Source organism: Somniosus microcephalus, chromosome 17 (assembly GCF_052327205.1).
Source record: "Somniosus microcephalus isolate GS21.2 chromosome 17, FLI_Smic_1.0, whole genome shotgun sequence".
Taxonomy (NCBI): domain Eukaryota; kingdom Metazoa; phylum Chordata; class Chondrichthyes; order Squaliformes; family Somniosidae; genus Somniosus; species Somniosus microcephalus.
Window position 1 is genome coordinate 16006562 of NC_141003.1, and position 20006 is coordinate 16026567.

Genomic DNA, 20006 nt, shown 5'->3' on the forward strand with positions numbered 1-20006 from the left:
CTACTGGCATCATGTTAGTCAACCCGACTTCAGATTCACGCTTCAGTTATATAGTAACTGCAGTGAGAGTGCAAAGTGAAACCGCGTCACGCGGCACTACAGCTGCACAGTAAATGCACCTCAGGCACAATGATGAACAAAGCATGTGGAGATGAATGGAACTTGGTAACAAGGCTTAAACAGGGGTAGGAAGGTAACGATGCAAATCCAACCCACTAATTACTGCACAGTTTTTGGGCTTAAAGTCTGCAGTTTTAATTTACTTTAAAAAGAAATGGTGTGGGTTATATGTAAGGACGTTAGCTACAGTTGTATTAGGTTGAATGTTACATGAAAATGACTTATTGGCTGTACAATTATCTTTCCCTCTCCTGCCTAAAGCATATACCAGAAATGCACACCATATCCATCCACCTGGAGAGAGAGAGAGAAAAACTTGCATTGTTTTTATTCATTCTTGGAATGTGGGCGTCACTGGCAGGGCCAGCATTTATTGCCCATCCCTAATTGCCCTCGTGAAGGTGGTGGTGAGCTGCCTCCTTGAACCGCTGCAGTCCTTGTGGTGAAGATTCTCCCATAGTGCTGTTATATAGCACCTTTCATAACCTCAGGACATCCCAAAGTGCTTTACAGTCAATGATGTACTTTTCAAATTTGGTCACTGTTGTAATGTAGGAATCCCAACAGTAGCAATGTGATCATGACCAGATAATCTGTTTAGTGATGGTGGTTGAGGGATAAATATTGGCCAGGAGAACTCTCCTGCCATTCTTCAAATAGTACCATGGGATCTTTTACATCCACCTGATAGCAGGTGTGGCCTCGGTTTAACGCCTCATCTGAAAAAATGGCACCTCCGACAGTGCAGCACCTCCTCAGTAGTGCAAGCCTAGATTCTGTGCTCAAGTCTCTGGGGTGAAGCTTGAACCCACAACCTTCTGACTCAGAGGCGAGAGTGCTACCCACTGCGCCACTGCTGACACCCAAGGAGAAAGGATGGGTTGATGTGTCTGGGCTTTAATGTTTTGGGTCAACTTGTCTTTTCTCTACGGACGCTGGTTGGACTTGCTGTGTATTTCCGGAATGTTCTGCTTTCATTTCAGATTTGCATCCGTTGCAATTTATTCCCCTTTTAAAACGATGCCTCTTGTACATCAGTTTCTGAAGTGTTGGGGGTGGAGAAGGAAAGGGTTAAAAGTGAAGATTGTAAACAAAACAGGAGAATATAAAATGCCTTTTATCAACATTGTTAGTTATGATACTAGCTCGAGCCCGTTAACTTTAGATAATTTAATTGTGTGTTGGTGAGTGTTGCTTGGCCACGATTCAGTGCATTTTATAAGATCAGCACACATGCCAGGAAGTGCCAAGCAACTATTTTTATCTAGCATTTCCTCATACGAATGAGCTATCATTTCTGATTTGAATATGGAAAACTATTTGAACAAACAAAAAATATTTCCTGTCTCCAATGCACAAACTCAAGCACTGCTCTTTCACATGTATGTGGAATGTGATGCACGCTACGCAGACATCAGTTGTATTCGGGTAAATGCTCATCAACATCAGCTTATTCTCGGCATCAGCCTTGGCTCAAGTGGGTAGCACTCCACCCGAGTCAGGAGGTCATGGGTTCAAGATCCACTCCAGAGACTTTGAGCATAAAATCTAGGCTGACACTCCGGTTCAGTACAGAGCGAGTGCTGCACTGTCGGAGGGGCAGTGCAGAGCGAGTGCTGCACTGTCGGAGGGGCAGTGCAGAGCGAGTGCTGCACTGTCGGAGGGGCAGTGCAGAGCGAGTGCTGCACTGTCGGAGGGGCAGGTCTTTTGAGTGAGACATTAAACCGAAACCCCATCAACCTCTCAGGTGGGCATAAAAGATCCCACGGCACTATTTGAAGAGGAGCCGGGGAGTTCTCCTGGTCAATATTTATTCCTTAAGCACCAGAATTTCTCATTGCTGTTTGTGGGACATTGCTCTGTGTAAATTGCCAGTCATGTTTGCCCACACAGTGGCTGCACTTCAAACGTACTTCATTAGCTGTGAAGCACTGTGGGATGTCTCAAAGAATTAAAATGCAAGTTCGTTCTTTCTTATTTATCTTCATGGTTGTTCCTATGACAGCAGAGCTGATATTTTTTCCACTAGGGCTACTCCTGCTAACTTTTTAAACACACTTGACCTCTTGTGACAGTGCTGAGAGCGAGCGAGCGAGAGAGAGAGAGAGCGCGCGAGAGAGAGATGAGCGCGCGAAAGAGAGAGCCCCAAACCAATGGTGCAGCGGAGACCTAAAGCAGGAGATAGGCCACTTATTTGCATTTGCAAAGGGCCAAACGCCAGCTTCAGGCATGGGCAAAGGACGCCTCTCGATTGTCCTTACCAAATATGGCAGGCGCACATTTCCGATCAGAAGTGTGCCATTTTGGGAATTTAGGAGGCGCTTGAAAAACAGGCGCCACGCGACCCAATTTCTAGGCCTGTGTCTTCAATGGCTCAATGATCTGGTAACTAATCCGTCAAAGGAAAAGCATCCGTAAAACAAGTCAAAGACCTTAACGACTTGACGCAGCCATACCCGACTAGCCGTGGCCAGTTCCGTTTGATTTTTGATTGAATTCATTTTTCCACGCTGACAAAATTCAGCTGGTAGAGATTGACTGTTGTAGGTGAGACCAATGCTCATCACTCAAGTGACTAACAGGACAAGCTACTTAAAATGGTACAATCCCAGGCCAGTGAATATAAAATTAAAGCAACGGTTGTAAATATATTTTATCCCGTTTTGAATTTAAATTGAAACAATTAATTATTGAAAACCCTTTTGCAAAGGATGTTGACATTCTAATTAACATGAATCATTTTACTTTCAGACACTTGTTTGAACATCCCAATCGGTTCCAAGAGTTTGGGCCTTTTAAAATCACACCAACAAACCCCAAAGTAAAAGCCATGCATTGTATCAGAAAGGTCTTGCTGCTGGACTATCTTGAGGTGTTACGCAAAGTTTATACATCCTATACTGTTCACACAGAGAGAGAGAGAGAGAGAGAATTGGCCATTACCTGGGACTGCAATCCACACGATTCTTGCTGGAAGAGCTTCTCTCTCAGAGATTGAATGGTTGCTATGAAAAAGGCATTTAGGCAAATTATTACCATTGCAACATAACACACGGGCATCAAAATTGCATGAGACACTCAGCCGCCACATTTCCATTTATTCACAGCCACCTCGGTTTAATGGTACGGTACAACTATTTGTGGGACAGAGTTATCGAATTAAAATCCTTAGAATTAATCCCGCTGATGTCCCACTGTAATTAAAGTTTAATGTAGGCGGGTTAGCTACTTTTTCATTGGACATGTGTCTTGGGGAAAATCTCCATGACCTGTTGAACCCAGGGGGCTTTTGTAACTCACCTTTATTGCAAATAGGCTTGGCCCATTCCACTTCATTTAAAAAAGGAGGGGTGGGAAGGCGGCAAAGAGAAAGTGTACACTCATTTCCCCATACCTCCCTCGTTCATTTTATATTCAAACCTCCATTTCATTGTTTCTCTTCTCTTCTCCCCCGCCCCACCAACACAAATTCTAATTCATCACAGAAAACCGATTTGCATATAGCATTCATGAGGAATGAACCCACGATGAATAAAATTGATTGAGCTGCCTCGGGGACTATAAAGTACCCACCTCTTTGACCAAGCTTTTAGTCACCCTCCCAATATCTCCTGGTTTGCTCAGGGTTCATGTTTGATTACGCTTCTGTGAAGCACCTTGGGACAAATTTCTATGTTAAAGGTGCTAAATAAATGTTACATATGAACAATGACGGACAGGCAAAGACAATCCGGTCCATCCAGCCCGTCCCACACAATTGGGACACATTGTGCATCACAACATATACACTCCCCACCCCACCCGAAACCATGCGATCTCCCGGGAGAGGCAAAAAACAGATAAAAGCCCAGGCCAATTTGGGGGGAAGAGAGAAATCGGGGAAATTCAATTGTTTGAATTTGATCATTAAGGCCCTTTCCTTTTCATAAAGTTCTCATGTTCTACATTGCAAAACAAAAAGGAAAGGGAACGCTTCACCAGGTTTGCATCGCGGCCTCCAACAGGGTACAATACATCGTGGAAAATGTGGGGAATTTGAGGACATCAGTGGTGGACTTTGCCCTCTTCCTCAGAGAACTTCAAAAGAACAGTCAATGACCTAAACCAACACCAGTCAAAGCAAAGAGTGCAGTCGTGTTGATAGAAATAGATGCAAGAGGTTCTATCCAGGCCGGCACTCAAGCAGTGCTTTGGTTTAACCAACTGCTGGAGTCATGTCAAGTGATTGGATAGGTTGTGCTAACTCATAGCTCCATGGAATGGATGACCCATTATAACCACCAACCCAGAGTCAGAGCCAGAGATAGGGTTTCAACATTTTGTGTGGGCGGGGTTGGAAAAAGGAAAGAGAAAACAATCGTCACTTAAAAGTCAAGGTAACCATAGGGAAGATTATGTGGGTCTGTTAGAATGCTGGAAGCCAAGGCTTAAGATGAATTCCCTCATTCGATGCCAGCATTCTCCTATTGTACATGAAGTACAAATGAGGCACTGGCACTTCATAGAGTTCGTTGCTATAAAATCTGGATTATAAAAAGTGAGATTGTACAACACACTGGTTTCCAAGAACATTTTTACTGAGTGACAATATAAGCTTTGGCTTCAGTGCAAAGTGATAAAACTCCTCAGATACAGGAGTTGAAGGGCCTGCTCCTTTTCGTTGGGGGTGGAATTAATGTTTAGCCTCATGATGTTGACACACGTCCACTTTTCAAACAGCTTGGAAACTGTACACGTTGAACATGAGTGCAGGGGGACGTCACACGTGTGCGTCACACATGTGCCTGCTCTGAAATTTAACGTAAAGTCTATTTTGGTAAATTATACCAGGTATTAAACCACATTCTAAGAAATTATACCAAAAGAGGACTTAAACTGAAACTTCCTGCCAAACGCAACTCATTTTCAGACTGTCGACCATGTCAGCACGAGTTTACACATCTATTTTTTTCCACTTTGAAATAACAACTCTGTTTTGACAACTAGTATCGATGACACAAAGACATATGCTGATAATTAGGCAGATAACAGACTCAAATTACACCACTGGTTTCTGAAGATATCTAGAATACACAGCCAGGATGCACCCAAACGCACTTTCTATATTTCAACAAATGAAAACCGTCAATTCGAAACAAATTCTTGGAGGCCTGTGAATCGGGGTGAGCTAGTCCACACGCTCAATCCGCCCTCCCTCCAGCGAGGCTCTGCATTGGGTCTTACAATGCTGGGGAAGCTTTGAGTTGGATCTGTCAGAACTGGAAACTTGCAACACTTTCCACTCTCGCTGACAGAAACGTGGACACAGTCGGTCACCAGAGACTCATGTTGCAGTTTGATCAGGCTTTTTTTGTTGCTTATTTGTTCAAGGTGTGGGCAACACTGGCAAGGCTGCCCATCCCTAGTTACACTGACGATTGAGTGGCTTGCTAGGCCACTTCAGATCGCATTAAGAGCCAACCATCTAGTGTGGGACTTGAATCGTATGTAGGCCAGACATAGGGACAGGAGTAGGCCATTCAGCTCCTCGAGCCTGTTTCCCCCATTCATTAGATCACAGCTGATCTGTACCTTAACTCCATTTACCTGCCTTGGTTCCGTAACCCTCAATACTTTTACCAGTAAAAAAAATCTAGCGATCGGAGTCTTGAAGTTTTCAATTGACCCCCAGTCTCAACAGCTTTTTGGAGGAGTTCCAGATTTCCACTACCCTTTGTGTGAAGTGCTTCCTGACATCACCCTGTATGGCCGAGCTCTAATTCTAAGGTTATGCCCCTTTGTTCTGGACCACCCCCCACAACCAAAGGAAATAGTTCCAGATCAGTCAGTGGTTGCAGTTTCTCTTCCTCAAAAGGACATTGGTGAGCCGGTTGGGTTTCTATGACAATCCGACAGCTTTCATGGTCCTTTTTTTCTGGTCCTGGGTCACAAATGACCAGATTTTTTAGGAATTCGATTTCACAACTTGCCATGGTGGGATTTGAACTCTCAACCTCTGGGTTGAGAATCCAGTACCCCAAAGGCTAACTTACTTTCTGTAAGCATATCATTTTTGGTGCAATCTTTAGTGGTCAGCAATGGGTCTTTAAGCTGAGATCCTGACCTCAGTCACATTGTGATGGGAAACAAAGACAAAGACAGCAAGTAAGCTGGTCACTGGGACATATCCTAACAAATGGTTCAAGAGCAGAGTGCCTGCCTCGCCAGGGTTCAGATATTCCCCGACACTCGAAGCTTCCTCAACACTGACTCCCTAAAAAAAACCAAAATGGGGCTTCTCAAAAATGCACAGGGAGGGGAAAGAGGGGCCACTATTCACACTAGAGGGTAAACCAGCTTCATTAAGCAGGGGATGTGGAGATTGAGATACATTTCTACCCATTACCATTATATATACACGCATGCATAGACACCTAAAGGTTAATGAACATATCGGCCTCTACTTATCGAGACTGCAATATTCTTTATCTCCTTCTACTTTACTTGATGATTATGGACGAGATCCTTGCTTCTGAATCGGACAGTCCAGAAACACAGAGTAGGTCCATCTCTCTGAAGAGAGAAAAGACAGGGTAATGCCTCGTGTAGGAATCCATCGCCAGAGAGTGCCCTGGAAAGGCTGAATGTTCATTTCACATTACGGATTTTATGTTCTTCCAATCAGACAAAGCTCTTTTCTCGGAATGTGTCAACATATCTTTTTATCCTTAGACACTGTGCGCTTCTAGTGTTTTCATTACAGATTTTCAGCATTTGCGGTTTTTAAGATTTTGTCCATAAAAAGGATAGTGGCCATTTGTCCAAAAGCAACGGAAAAAAAATTCAAGCATGTCCTTCTGGCGAGAGGATGACCATCACCTGGTTAAATGTGTATTGGGCTTGATGGAACAATCCATACCCCAAATTACCGGAGGTCCCTCAATCAACTTTTCCTTAAACCATCCATATTTTCTATGGAACATTCCCTCCCCCATTTTATATTGGTGTTAGTGCCCACTTTATTTATTTATTTAAAAAAGCCTGAAATATAAAAAAAATTTCTAAGACAGATTATTTGACTGAGACTCCACTGTGGTAACAATAGTCACAGAAATATTCTAAATCTATTTGAGGGCAAGGCTCAGTCCTCTCCCCCTTTTCTCATGGCACATCACCCCAAGTCAAGTTGGTGACTTCTCCCAAGTCTCTGAAATCACTCACCAGAAGCTGCATGACTGCACCCAATTAAACCAATTATTGGGTTGTTGACAGACCCTTAATGCTTTTAACCTTACCTTTCAACATTAACTGCTTGCGTACGAGGTCCACACTGCTCGGGAATGTCTGTGAACTTGAGGCGGGAGTTCCGTAGCCATTGCTGCAACTGATTACTTGACAGCTTCAAATTTACAGTAAAAGCTCCCACCTGACAGATGATCACTTTACTCAGCCACAAGCGGTTTCTCAGTCCATTTCCAGCACAGATTCTGCAGGCTTTCCACTCACACCTCATTGGAAGAACTCTCTCACCATTGACAGAATGTTTGTCATCTCTACTTCACCTACCATCTATTCCATCAACATGGGTACCCTTTATACAGTCTCACCTTGGTCCTCAGAATCCGACCACAATCAGCCCCAACACCAGGAACACCAGCCTTATCTGCAATCACCTAATGCTGCAAGGACATCAGCACCCGAGCACATTGCTGCCCAGGAGGCCAGGGGTGGCCTCACCATGGCCAGATTTATTTCATTTGATGCTGTACACCCTGGCTGCCACATGATGCACCCGGTTGGCACCACCCCACACTAACAACTTAAAGCATCCCTACAATGACCAAGCCATTCTTTTCACACTCACCACCATTGCGGGGGGTACCGTTATGTCTCACCATTCACTGCAACTCACTAAGCCACTTCCAAAGGTGCACACAAATCTGTCCAAGACCAGAAAGTGTTGACAATAAAGGTTTCAATGTTTGACAGCACATTAACAGAAACTTCACATGAACATTGGATAAAACACCCAAGTGACTACTACCCTTGTGTGTTGTTAGTTGGTATGATTGCACTAGGATGCGGGTGACTGCGAGGGGTGGCTAGTGAGATGGGGAAGTGATAATGTAGATTGAGAGGGGGATGGGTGGAGGTGCAAGGTAAATTGGTGTGAGTAAGGATGTGCAAGAGTAGGGTAGGGAAGGCAGAGTGATGGGGATGTGATGAAAGGCACTAGGATGAGGTCGAGTGTGGCTTTGTACTAACATTTCATGATCTAATGAGATCATTGAAAAGGTTTGTGCCACTGCACCCAGGTCCTCCTGACCACATCCCTGCTTGTGTCCTCCTCTGCAATGTGCAACCAGACTATTTTGTTCTCCTGGGGGGGTCTCTTCCACCCATCAGAAGGGAAGAGGATCTCCCTGCATGCTGCGACTCCCTCCATAAGCATGTAGAGGGAGTCATGGGAGAACCTGGGTGCAGCCATGCACCTCTGTGCAGTGATTGTCAGTGATTGCAGTGCCTCAGTGCTGCAGAACACTGACAGCAGAACTGTTAAAAGAAAGTTGGCCACGGTCCCTGTAGTAACCTGGGAGGTTATGAGTAACCTGATCCACCAGGTGGTGCTGTGGCAATTGCTCTCCTGAGTTAAGTCTGATCTGTACTGGTTGTACTCTCTGTTTTTGCTGCCTCATGGCAGAAGCTTTTATGTGCAAGTGTTGATTCAACCATGTTACGGAGTTAACCTGTGTCTGTCTCCATCTATGGCCACCTCAAGATACCACATATGGCGACGAGAATAAAGGACGGAAGAGTTTTGGAGTATTCGGAAGAGGTGCTCGGGTTGGTTAGCAAACTAGTTGGAAAAGCACGAGGCTAGGCCGCGGGAGTCGAAACGGAGTTTGATTTTTTGGCTGAAGTGACCGGACTCCAAGGATGGCAGGAACGGTAGGCTCCGTGGCACCTTTTGACAGCAATTACAGTCTTGGGAGGAGTATTGTGAAATACTGAGCCATTTCTTTATGGTAAAAGAGGTGGACAGTGCTGAAAAGAAAAAGGGCCATTTTGCTGAGTTGTGTGGGAGCACAAACCTATACACGGATGAGGAATCTGCTGAGCCCGGAGCGGCCAGGAGAAAAATCTTTTGACGAGTTGCTGAGTCTACTAAAGAATCATTTCAATCCGAAACCTAGTGAAATAGTACAGAGATGGAAATTCAATTTGAGGATTAGGAGGCCGGAAGAAAGCGTTACTGAGTATGTGGAGGAGCTTCGGAAGCTCGCACAGGACTGTAATTTTGGAAATACGCTCAGTCATGTTAAGGGACAGTCTAGTATGCGGAGTTAACGACGACAGTATACAGCAAAGGTTGCTGTCAGAAGAAGGATTAACGTTTGAGACGGCACTTAAAAAAGCACAAGCCATGGAGACGGCTAACAGGGACATTAAGGACTTAAACAGTATGAGCAAGGAGAAATGGAGTAAACCAGTGGGAGGAGCTGTTTTCAAGATGGAAGCTGGCGCGAAAAGTCCACCAGTCAGGGTTGGGGATTGCTACCGATGTGGCGGGATGAGCCATTATGCAAAGGACTGCAGGTTTGCAAAGACAAAGTGCCACAATTGTGGAAAAATAGGGCACTTAAAGAAAGTCTGTAAAAGCGCAGTGAGTGAGAGAAGCAGTGCTAAAGGGGCAAAGCATGCTAAAGGAGGGAGGGAGAAGTACACAAAGCGGGCAAATTACATACAAGAGGAAGAGTCTAGTGAGTCGGTTTTCACTATATACAGTATAGACACTTCAAGGCCCAACGTACCCCCTCTCACTCAGTATTTGATAGTGAACGGAGGTCAAGTAAAGTTTGAGATTGACACCAGATGTAGTGCAACCATAATGTCACAGACTGAGTACGCCAGGCTAGGGGGGGAAGCAAAAGTACCAGAGCTAGGTACATGCCCCATTAGTCTCAAAACCTACACAGGACAGAAGATGGACATTTTGGAGGCGGCCGAAGTACAAGTGGAACACAAAGGAGTCACCAAAGAGCTTATGGTGGTAGTGGTAGCAGGGTCAGGGCCGAACCTGTTCGGGCAAGGGTGGATCAGTGAGTTGAGTGTGGACTGGCAGGCAATGAATAAAATGGAGGACAGTACAGAGGCACTGCAAGAAGTGCTGATGAAGCATGAGTTAGTGTTCAAGGGCAAACTGGGCACCTTAAGGGGAGCCACAGCCAAGATTCAAGTAGCCAGTGATGCCACGCCTCATTTCTTTAAGCCAAGGTCGGTACCTTTTGCAATGAAAACCAAGGTTGAGGCGGAACTAGATCGCCTGCTAAAGGACAAAGTAATAGAACCAGTGAAATTTTCAGACTGGGCGGCACCAATAGTCCCAGTATTGAAGCCCGACGGTAACGTAAGGGTGTGTGGTGACTATAAGTTAACAGTGAACAGAGTATCATCACTGGAACAGTACCCCATTCCGAGAATGGAGGACATGTTAACATCACTCGCTGGGGGAGAAAGATTCAGCAAACTGGACATGAGTCATGCGTATCAGCAGATATTGCCAGATGAAGAATCAAAAAAGTTTGTCACGGTGAACACGCACAAGGGGCTGTTCACGTATGCCAGGTTACCATTTGGTGTCAGTTCTAGCCCAGCAATATTCCAACGGACTATGTGTAGTGTATGTGCCTTTAAGAGCCCCCTGTGTACTGTAATGGCCACTCGGGCTATATAAGCCTGTATATTGTGTTGTATCAGTTAGTTCCCCTCCAGAATTTGTTCAGTAAACACCTGTGAAACCAACTCCTGTCTTCAGTGTCTCTATTAACACATGGATACAACAGTGGCAACAAATTGGAAACGGACTTACCTGCAATTTGGCAGCACCTCAAGGACATCGATTCCTCTGGCGTCCAAAGTCGAAGAAAATCACGAAAAAGAAAAAGCTGTGGTTTCACCAGCTAGCCAAGCTGGTGGTAGGTACTGCAATAATCCTTCCTGGGCGTCGGGCTGGGGCTCCAGTGGCTGGCTCTGCAGCTAGGCCAAGCAGTGAAGGCGGAGGCAAGCAGTAACAGACGGGGAGGGAGCACTCGGGAGACGGCCGGCGCTGCAAGCAGGTCGGCGTTCAGACCTAGCAGAGAGGTGCCGGCGGGAACGAGTCTCCACCTGTAAATAAATAAATAAAAAGGGAAGCCCGCAGGAAACAGCGTTGTCATCGGCAGCAGCGGCGGGGAAGCGCCATATCTTTTCTGCAGAAAAGAAAGAAAAGCACGGGAAGCGCCATTTTTTTTCTAGGATGCCCAAGTCTGGCAATATTGATGCTTTTGATAATGAGATAGAGGATTGGACCACATATGTGGAAAGAGTGGAGGTATATTGCACCGCAAATGGAATAGAAAATGAAAAAAAAGCGTCAGTACTTCTAAATCTAATGGGCGCAAAGACATACGGGCTGTTACGAAACTTAATCACTCCAGCCAAACCAAAGGACAAGAATTTTAAAGAAATTGTTGATACCCTACAAGAGCACTTAAACCCAACACCACTGCCGATAGCGGAATGATTCAAATTCTTCAAGAGGAATCAACACAAGAATGAAAGTAACGCGGATTACCTCACCGAATATGGGGCAGAAAGTATACCCCAAAGGAAAAATAAGGATGCCTGTTGTATACAACGGCAAGGAAATACAAAAGTTGTATTTATACGTTCTACAAGATGGTGGTCCACCACTGTTGGGACGTGAATGGATCAGGAAAATACGTTTAGACTGGCACTCCATTCAGGCACTGACGGTGACCAGAAAGAAAAAAAACGATGATGACGTCATACCTGAACGATTAAAAGACATCTTGGCCAACGCCAAAGAAGTGTTTCAAGAGAAACTAGGAACCTTGAAAGGCATCATCGCCTCAATAAAAGTGGAAGATGCAGCAATTCCCAAGTTTTTTAAGGCAAGACCGGTGCCATACGCAATTCGTCCAGCAGTCGAGGCAGAGCTGGAGAATTTGGAAAAGGCAGGCGTATTATCCAAAATAGATTGGAGCGAGTGGGCAACACCCATCGTCCCAGTCATGAAGAAAGCGTTGAATAATGATAAATCTGAAGAACAGAGAAAAATTCGCATCTGTGGAGACTTCAAGGTGACTGTAAACCCAATCCTTCACACGGTACAGTATCCTCTTCCAAGGATAGAAGATATTTTCGCCTCACTATCCGGAGGGAAACGTTTCACCAAAATTGACTTGGCACAGGCATATCTACAGATGGAGGTTGAAGAGGCCTCTAAAAAGTATCTCACGATAAATACACACAAAGGTCTGTACCAGTACAATCGACTGGTTTTCGGAGTAGCATCCGCTCCAGCTATTTGGCAAAGAGCTATGGAGCAAGTCCTCCAAGGGATTCCGGAGACTCAATGCTACCTAGACGACATCCTTGTAACAGGAGAAAATGACAACAAGCACCTTGCCAATTTGGAGCAGGTGCTCACTAGGCTGAGAGAACGGGGCCTATGAGCAAATCGCCCCAAGTGCGAATTTTTCCAGAATCAAATATCATGTGGCCACATAATTAATAAAGGAAGGGTTGCAGAAGTCACCTGAAAAAATTGAAGCGGTCATAAAAGCCCCAGCACCTGAAAATGTTTCACAATTAAGGTCGTTCCTAGGATTAATAAATTACTATCATAAATTTTTACCGAACTTATCAACTCTTCTGCACCCTCTTAATGAACTGCTACAAACAGGAGTAATTTGGAAATGGAGCGAAGACTGTAAACGTGCCTTCCATAAACGCAAAGACTTAATCACGTCCAAAGAAGTTTTGGCTCATTACAACCCATCACTGCCAATCAGACTGGCGTGCAATGCATCCCCTTACGGCGTAGGAGCTGTATTATCGCATAAATTCCCTGATGGCTCGGAACGGCCGATAGCTTTTGCGTCACGCTCATTGAACTCAGCTGAGCGTAACTATGCCCAAATCGACAGGGAAGCACTCAGCCTGGTATGGGGAGTGAAGAAATTCAACCATTATCTACATGGACAAAAATTTACCTTGTTGACTGACCATCAACCCCTCATCTCCATATTCAACCCTAAAAAGGGTGTTCTCATTATGACAGCGCAAAGGCTACAGAGGTGGTCCCTTTTTCTAGGGGCACACCAATATAACAGAATACAAAGGATCCAAACAGCATGGGAATGCTGACGGTTTATCGCGCCTACCGTTGCCAACGGTAGAAGAAGCACCTACCGTAGACCCAGTGGAGATTTTCCACTACCATAGTCGAATGTCTACCAGTAACAAATTCTGCCATTGAAAGGGAAACTAGAAATGACCCGACTCGCTCACGCATCTACGATTTAACAGTGAAGGGATGGCCAGCACATGGCAAACCACTGTTGCCAGCATTCTCGCAAAGAGGAGAACAGCTGTCAGTGTGCCGAGGAACCTTGATGTGTGGATCCAGAGTGGTGATTCTACCCAAACTCCAGGATAAAGTTCTAAAGGAGCTTCACGAGGGGCACCTGGGTGGAGTGAAAATGAAGAACCTAGCCAGGGCGTTTGTATGGTGGCCAGGTATCGATGGAGACATCGAAGAAATGACCAAGAGCTGCCTAGGATGCCAGAAGGTCCAAAACGCTCCACCACAAGCCCCTCTACATCCATGGGAGTGGCCCTCATCTCCCTGGCAAAGGGTACACATCGACTTTGCTGGTCCATTTATGGACTCAATGTTCTTAATCGCGGTTGATGCACATTCCAAGTGGCCGGAGGTAATAAAGATGTCCTCCACCACCACAGAAAAAACCATCACAGTATTAAGGACCATATTTGCCAGGAATGGGCTGCCTGAACAGATCTGTTCTGATAATGGACCGCAATTTGTGTCCGAAGAATTCAGGAAGTTCTTAAAAAACAATGGGGTTAAGCACTACACGTCCGCCCCATACCATCCCGCCACCAATGGATTGGCTGAAAGGTTTGTCCAGACCTTCAAGAAGGCCATAAAGGCCATGGGTAATGAAGACATAAAACTTCAGCACAAGGTGGATAACTTCTTGTTTGCATACCGGAATGCCACACATATGGTTACAAACCAAACTCCCGCCATGATGTTCTTCAATAGAAGCCGAAGATGCCGGCTGGATTTGATCAAGCCAAACATCAGAAGGGACGTGGAGAACCAGCAATTTCAAGGCATGAATGAAAGGCCAACTAGAACCTTCCAGATAGGTCAACAAGTTTTGTTCCGGGACTACCGTACCGAGAAATGGCAGCCTGGAACTATCTGCACACGACTAGGACCACTGATGTATACCGTGGACATCGGAGAAAGCATAATAAGGCACCATGCTGACCAAATCATAGAGTCATCTGAAAAGGGACAACCTACACCACAACTCTATACGCCCAACGATGAAGTAGAGATACCCATATCTACCTCCGATCCGGTGATACTGGAACCCGATGAATCCGACACTGGCATTCAAGCCGAATCAGCCTTGCCAAAAGAACCTACACCACCAGAAACTACTACACCACCGAGGCGTTATCCAGACCGAGTCAGGAAGCCTCCAGAGAGACTGACTTATAATTAATTAACTGCAGCAATGTGTAGATTATTTTTCTTGTAACATGTAATTAATGATTACTTAAAATATTATGTACTGGTTGGCTAAAAGGGGAGGAATTGTAGTGTATGTGCCTTTAAGAGCCCCATGTGTACTGTAATGCCGGTAATGGCCACTCGGGCTATATAAGCCTGTATATTGTGTTGTATCAGTTAGTTCCCCTCTGGACTTTGTTCAGTAAACACCTGTGAAACCAACTCCTGTCTTCAGTGTCTCTATTAACACATGGATACAACACTATGGAGGGCATTCCAAAGGTGGCCGTGTACTTAGATGATATTCTGCTAACAGGAAGTGTCGATCAGGATCACTTAAAAACACTGGACAAAGTGCTACAGCGGCTGGAAGAGGCGGGGCTATGCCTGAAACGGTGTAAGTGTAGTTTCATGGAGAAGGAAGTTACATTCCTGGGACATCGGGTGGATGCCACAGGCCTCCATCCATTACCAGGGAAAGTGCGGGCAGTGCAGGATGCACCGGCACCCACCTCAGTGACTGAACTGAAAGCCTATCTAGGGCTCCTGAATTATTACAACCGGTTTCTTCCAAACTTATCGATGCTGCTGGCACCCCTGCACAAACTGCTGAGAAAGGAGGAGCCATGGCGTTGGGGGCCAGAGCAAGCAAAAGCGTTTCAGCAGTCAAAGGTAAAGTCATGCACTATATGTCAGGAACAGAGGAAAGCACCTGCCGGGGCACCACTCCATCCCTGGGAGTGGCCCAGCAAACCCTGAGGAGAATTCACAGACTATGCAGGACCTGTTATGGGCAAAATGTTTTTGGTGCTGGTTGACGCTCACTCAAAGTGGATCGACGTTTATCCAGTGAGCTCTGCAACGACTGATGCCACACTGAATTGTCTCAGGAACAGCTTCAGCACACATGGTATTCCAGAAATGATTGTATCCGACAATGCACAGTGTTTTGTTAGTGAAGGGAGCAAAGAATTCATGGTAAGGAATGGAATCTCACGTCACCTCGGCTCCATATCACCCAGCCTCAAATGGGTTAGCCGAGCGAGCCGTGCAGACTTTTAAGGAGCTCATGAGGAAGAGCTCAGGTGACACCCTGGAGACCAAGCTCAATAGAGCCTTGTTTAGTTATCGTATAACACCCCAAGCTACCACGGGGCTTTCTCCGGCTGAGTTGATGGGGAGAAAGTTGCGGTGCACGTTAGACCGGATACACCCAGATCTCAAAAGCAAGGTTGAGACAAAACAAAAACCAAAAAGCGTACCATGACAAACATACTAAAGCTCGCCATTTCGCCATAGGGGACTGTGTACACCCAGAACTTCGGTTATGGACCTAAATGGATACCAGGACATTACAGGACCTGTGTCGTACCCCGTGTTACTAGGGGATGGTCGAGGGGTTTGTCAGCATGTGGATCAGCTTTTCAGCCGGCAGCAGGGGGAACTGCCTCAGATGGAACAAAGGGCAGTAGAGGAGGCTTTTCCAGGACCCAGCACGGCTTATAAGGTGCCAGTGGACACTGGTACTGCCAGGCCACAGCGGGACAGAGTAAAACCAACATCAGAAACTACTCCAATCTCAAGTGCGAATGAATCTGAGAATCCACCACAAGTGGAATTAAGACGGTCACAAAGGATTCGCAAGCAACCAGAAAGACTTATACAAACCTGTTAAGTTAGTCAGGGGTTAACCATGGTTAGAGCATATTGGTTAATTAAAACGTAGTACCTAGTAAGGGTTATTGTTTAAGAATTGCATACGGCAATCTTAAGAGGGGGAGGAGTGTAGTAACCTGGGAGGTTGAGTAACCTGATCCACCAGGTGGTGCTGTGGCAATTGCTCTCCTGAGTTAAGTCTGATCTGTACTGGTTGTCCTCTGTTTTTGCTGCCTCATGGCAGAAGCTTTTATGTGCAAGTGTTGATTAAACCATGTTACGGAGTTAACCTGTGTCTGTCTCCATCAATGGCCACCTCAAGATACCACAGTCCCTTTAAGGAAACCAGCTGATAGCGCATCATGAATGACATCACCAGACCCGCTTCCTCTAATTGGCCCAGGAAACACGCTGGGTGGGCTTAACAAGCCCCATCAACGTTAGTTCATTTTCCACAGCGGGATGGAGCCAGCAGCGGGGCCGTGACCCGCCACCGACATTGCCCACCCCAGACCCACCAAGGTAAGGAAAATCCCGGCCCCAGTGTTTAGGATTCTATCTGGGAATGGAATAGAAAGGGCACAAACTGTGCTCCAAGTGGGATCCTCGTTTGAAGGGTGTGCGAGTCGAAGTTAGTGCTACAATAGAGCGCCAATCCTCTGACTCAAGCTCTCTTCAAATCCAGCTCCCTGCTGGAAGCTCGAGTCTACCTTGTAGTTTGACTTGTGCTTAAGCAAGTTTCGTAGACCAGCGATAGTTTGAGTGAGGAGGAGAGAGGTGATGCAAACAATCAGCTTCCATTGAGGCAGGCCAGACAGCCAGGTGCTCAGCATAAAGGTGGAATATTGTTGCTGTTTTAGACTGGGGTGCTCAAACACAATGGTGGCTCCAATCAGGACAGAGAGCGCCAGGGCGAGAGACAGAGCGCGCCAGGGCGAGAGCCAGACAGAGAGAGCGAGAGAGAGAGAGCCAGACAGAGAGAGAGAGCCAGACAGAGAGAGAGAGCCAGACAGAGAGAGAGAGCCAGACAGAGAGAGAGAGAGAGAGAGAGAGAGAGCCCCAGACAGAGACAGAGAGAGAGAGAGAGAGAGAGCCAGACAGAGAGAGAGAGAGAGAGAGAGACAGAGAGAGAGAGAGAGAGAGAGAGAGAGAGAGCCAGACAGAGAGAGAGAGAGAGCCAGACAGAGATTTTCTTTAAGTTATTTGAGCGAAGGAGAGAAAGTAGTGTATTTTTTCCACCAAGTTAAGGATACAGGTCTCATCCTACAGTATTCCCTTAATATAAATATTAAAATTGTAAAGTTCTCCCAATATTTTGCAGCTTTTGAAATACTATCAAACGTTCACCAAAATGAAACAGCCTAATCAAACATACCCTCAGACACAGAATATCCCAGAGAATCATAGCGCACACACAACCGCAGGGCTAGATCTTGACTTTCTGCAATAGTGCATAACTGCTGATAGCAAGTCGGCAGCCCCTTTTACATCTCCCAATTTTTTTTCCCCCCCCCCAATTGCTGGAAATAAAAAAAATCACTCGCACACTCTGCTCTTCCTCTCACCATTTTACCATCAAACACACAAAAAGGTTAAAGTTCACATGTATACACCGTGCGAATGAGTATTGAGATCACATGACCAATTATGGTGCCTATTACTCATTTATTGTTATTCACTAATCAGAAATGCAATTAACCTCATGTGGTTAGTGGCTAACGACACAAAGCCGGGTGGGCGTGTGTGCTGTGAGGAGGATGCAGAGAAACTCCAGTATGATTTGGACAGGTTGGGTGATTGGGCAGATGTATGGCAGATGCAGTATAATGTGGATAAATGCGAGGTTATCCACTTCAGTGGCAAAAACAGGAAGACAGATTATTATCTGAACAGCGATAGATTGGGAAAAGGGGAAGTGCAACGAGACCTGGGTGTCCTTGTGCACCAGTCGCTGAAGGTAAGCATGCAGGTGCAGCAGGCTGTTAAGGAGGCAAATGGTATGTTGGTCTTCATAGCGAGAGGATTCGAGTACAGGAGCAAGGATGTCCTGCTGCAGTTGTGCAGGGCGTTGGTGAGACCACACCTTGAGTATTGTGTGCAGTTTTGGTCGCCTTATCTGAGGAGGTATGTTCTTGCCATGGAGAGAGTGCAGCAAAGATTCACCAGACTAATACCTGGGATGGCAGGAATGACGTATGAGGAGAGATTGGGTCAATTGGGCTTGTATTCGCTAGAGTTTAGAAGAATGAGAGGGGATCTCATTGAAACTTATAAAATTCTAACAGGACTAGACAGACTAGATGCATGAAGGATGTTCCCGATGGCGGGGGAGTCCAGAACCAGGGGTCACAGTCTAAAGATAAGGGGTAAGCCATTTAGGACTGAGATGAGGAGGAATTTCTTCACCCAGAGTGGTGAACCTATGGAATTCTCTACCACACAGGACAGTTGAGGCCAATTCATTAAATATATTCAAGAAGGAGTTGGATATATTTCTTAAGGCTAAAGGGATCAAGGGATATGGGGAGAAAGCAGGAACAGGGTACTGAATTTGGATGATCAGCCATGATCTCATTAAATGGCGAAGCGGGTTCGAGGGGCCGAATGGCCTACTCCTGCTCCTATCATCTATGTTTCTATGTTTAATGTATTGGACAGCACTAAAGTATGGGAGTATAATGCTAGCAACTTTCTCTCCAATTTTCCTTCACTTCCTATGGGAAAGCACCCAAGGTCTACTTGGCACTCATTGCTCAAACACACTTGGGCGACTCGATGACTGAGAAACTGCAATTTCTAAATAGGATACTTGAACCGAGAGGTTGTAAAAACTATCAGAAATGACTGAACAGGCTGGGGCTTTTTTCTCTAGAAAAGAGAAGGCTGAGGGGTGACCTGATAGAAGTCTTTAAGATTATGAAGTAGTTCAATAGGGTAGACGTAGAAAAGATGTTTCCACTTCGGGGCCATAATTATAAGATAGTCACTAATAAATCAACACAAAATTCAGGAGAAACTTCTTTACCCAGAGAGCGGTTAGAATGTGGAATTCGCTACCACAAGGAGTAGTTGAGGCAAAATGCATAGATGCATTTAAGGAGTAGCTAGATAAACACCGAGGGAGAACGGAATAGAAGGCTATGCTGTTAGGGTGAGAAAAAGTAAGGTGGGAGGAATCTCGTGTGGGGCATAAACACCAGCATAGACCAGTTGGCCCAAATGACCTGTTTGAGCTGTAAATTTTATGTAAATTTATGTAAAAATGTGCCTACTATATGAAAGTGTTAGTATTCATGTTTACAGTTGCAAATCTTTTTCCAGGAAGAGCAGGACGATGCGAGGCGGGAGGTCATGTGATGAAACCTCCAGTAATCCACACAACCGCAGTTGGCAAACCTACTTGTAGACCCAGTTTGGGTCGGGAACGACAGGTCTCCCTTCCCTCAAAAGGACATTAGTGAAACCGTTGTGTTTGCACAACACTCCAGCTGCTTTCGTGGGTCATTTCCTCTCGCTAAATTACCAGCTTATGGAATTCAATTGCAAGACTTGCCATGGTGCTACTTGAACGCATGACCTCTGGGTTGCTAGCCAACAACCGTAACCAGTACACTACCACACCCAATGCCAATATGAC

At 45.6% G+C, this 20006-nt stretch overlaps 2 protein-coding genes and 1 pseudogene across 6 annotated transcripts in view; 2 read left to right on the plus strand and 1 right to left on the minus strand.

Moving 5' to 3' along the window:
• Window positions 1-20006, plus strand: part of LOC147105528 (tyrosine-protein phosphatase non-receptor type substrate 1-like) — a 535426-nt pseudogene that overhangs the window by 392316 nt on the left and 123104 nt on the right.
• The window catches only part of dnai7 (dynein axonemal intermediate chain 7), a 227593-nt gene that overhangs the window by 193319 nt on the left and 14268 nt on the right, over window positions 1-20006 (plus strand). The gene's annotated exons all lie outside the window — the stretch shown is intronic.
• Window positions 1-20006, minus strand: part of LOC147105533 (inositol 1,4,5-triphosphate receptor associated 2-like) — a 176700-nt gene that overhangs the window by 73009 nt on the left and 83685 nt on the right. For all 5 annotated transcript variants that reach the window (XM_086009964.1, XM_086009967.1, XM_086009965.1 and 2 more), the window contains one exon: window positions 3064-3125. In XM_086009964.1, coding sequence (XP_085866090.1) covers window positions 3064-3125 — 62 coding nt within the window. The remainder of the gene's footprint in view (window positions 1-3063; window positions 3126-20006) is intronic.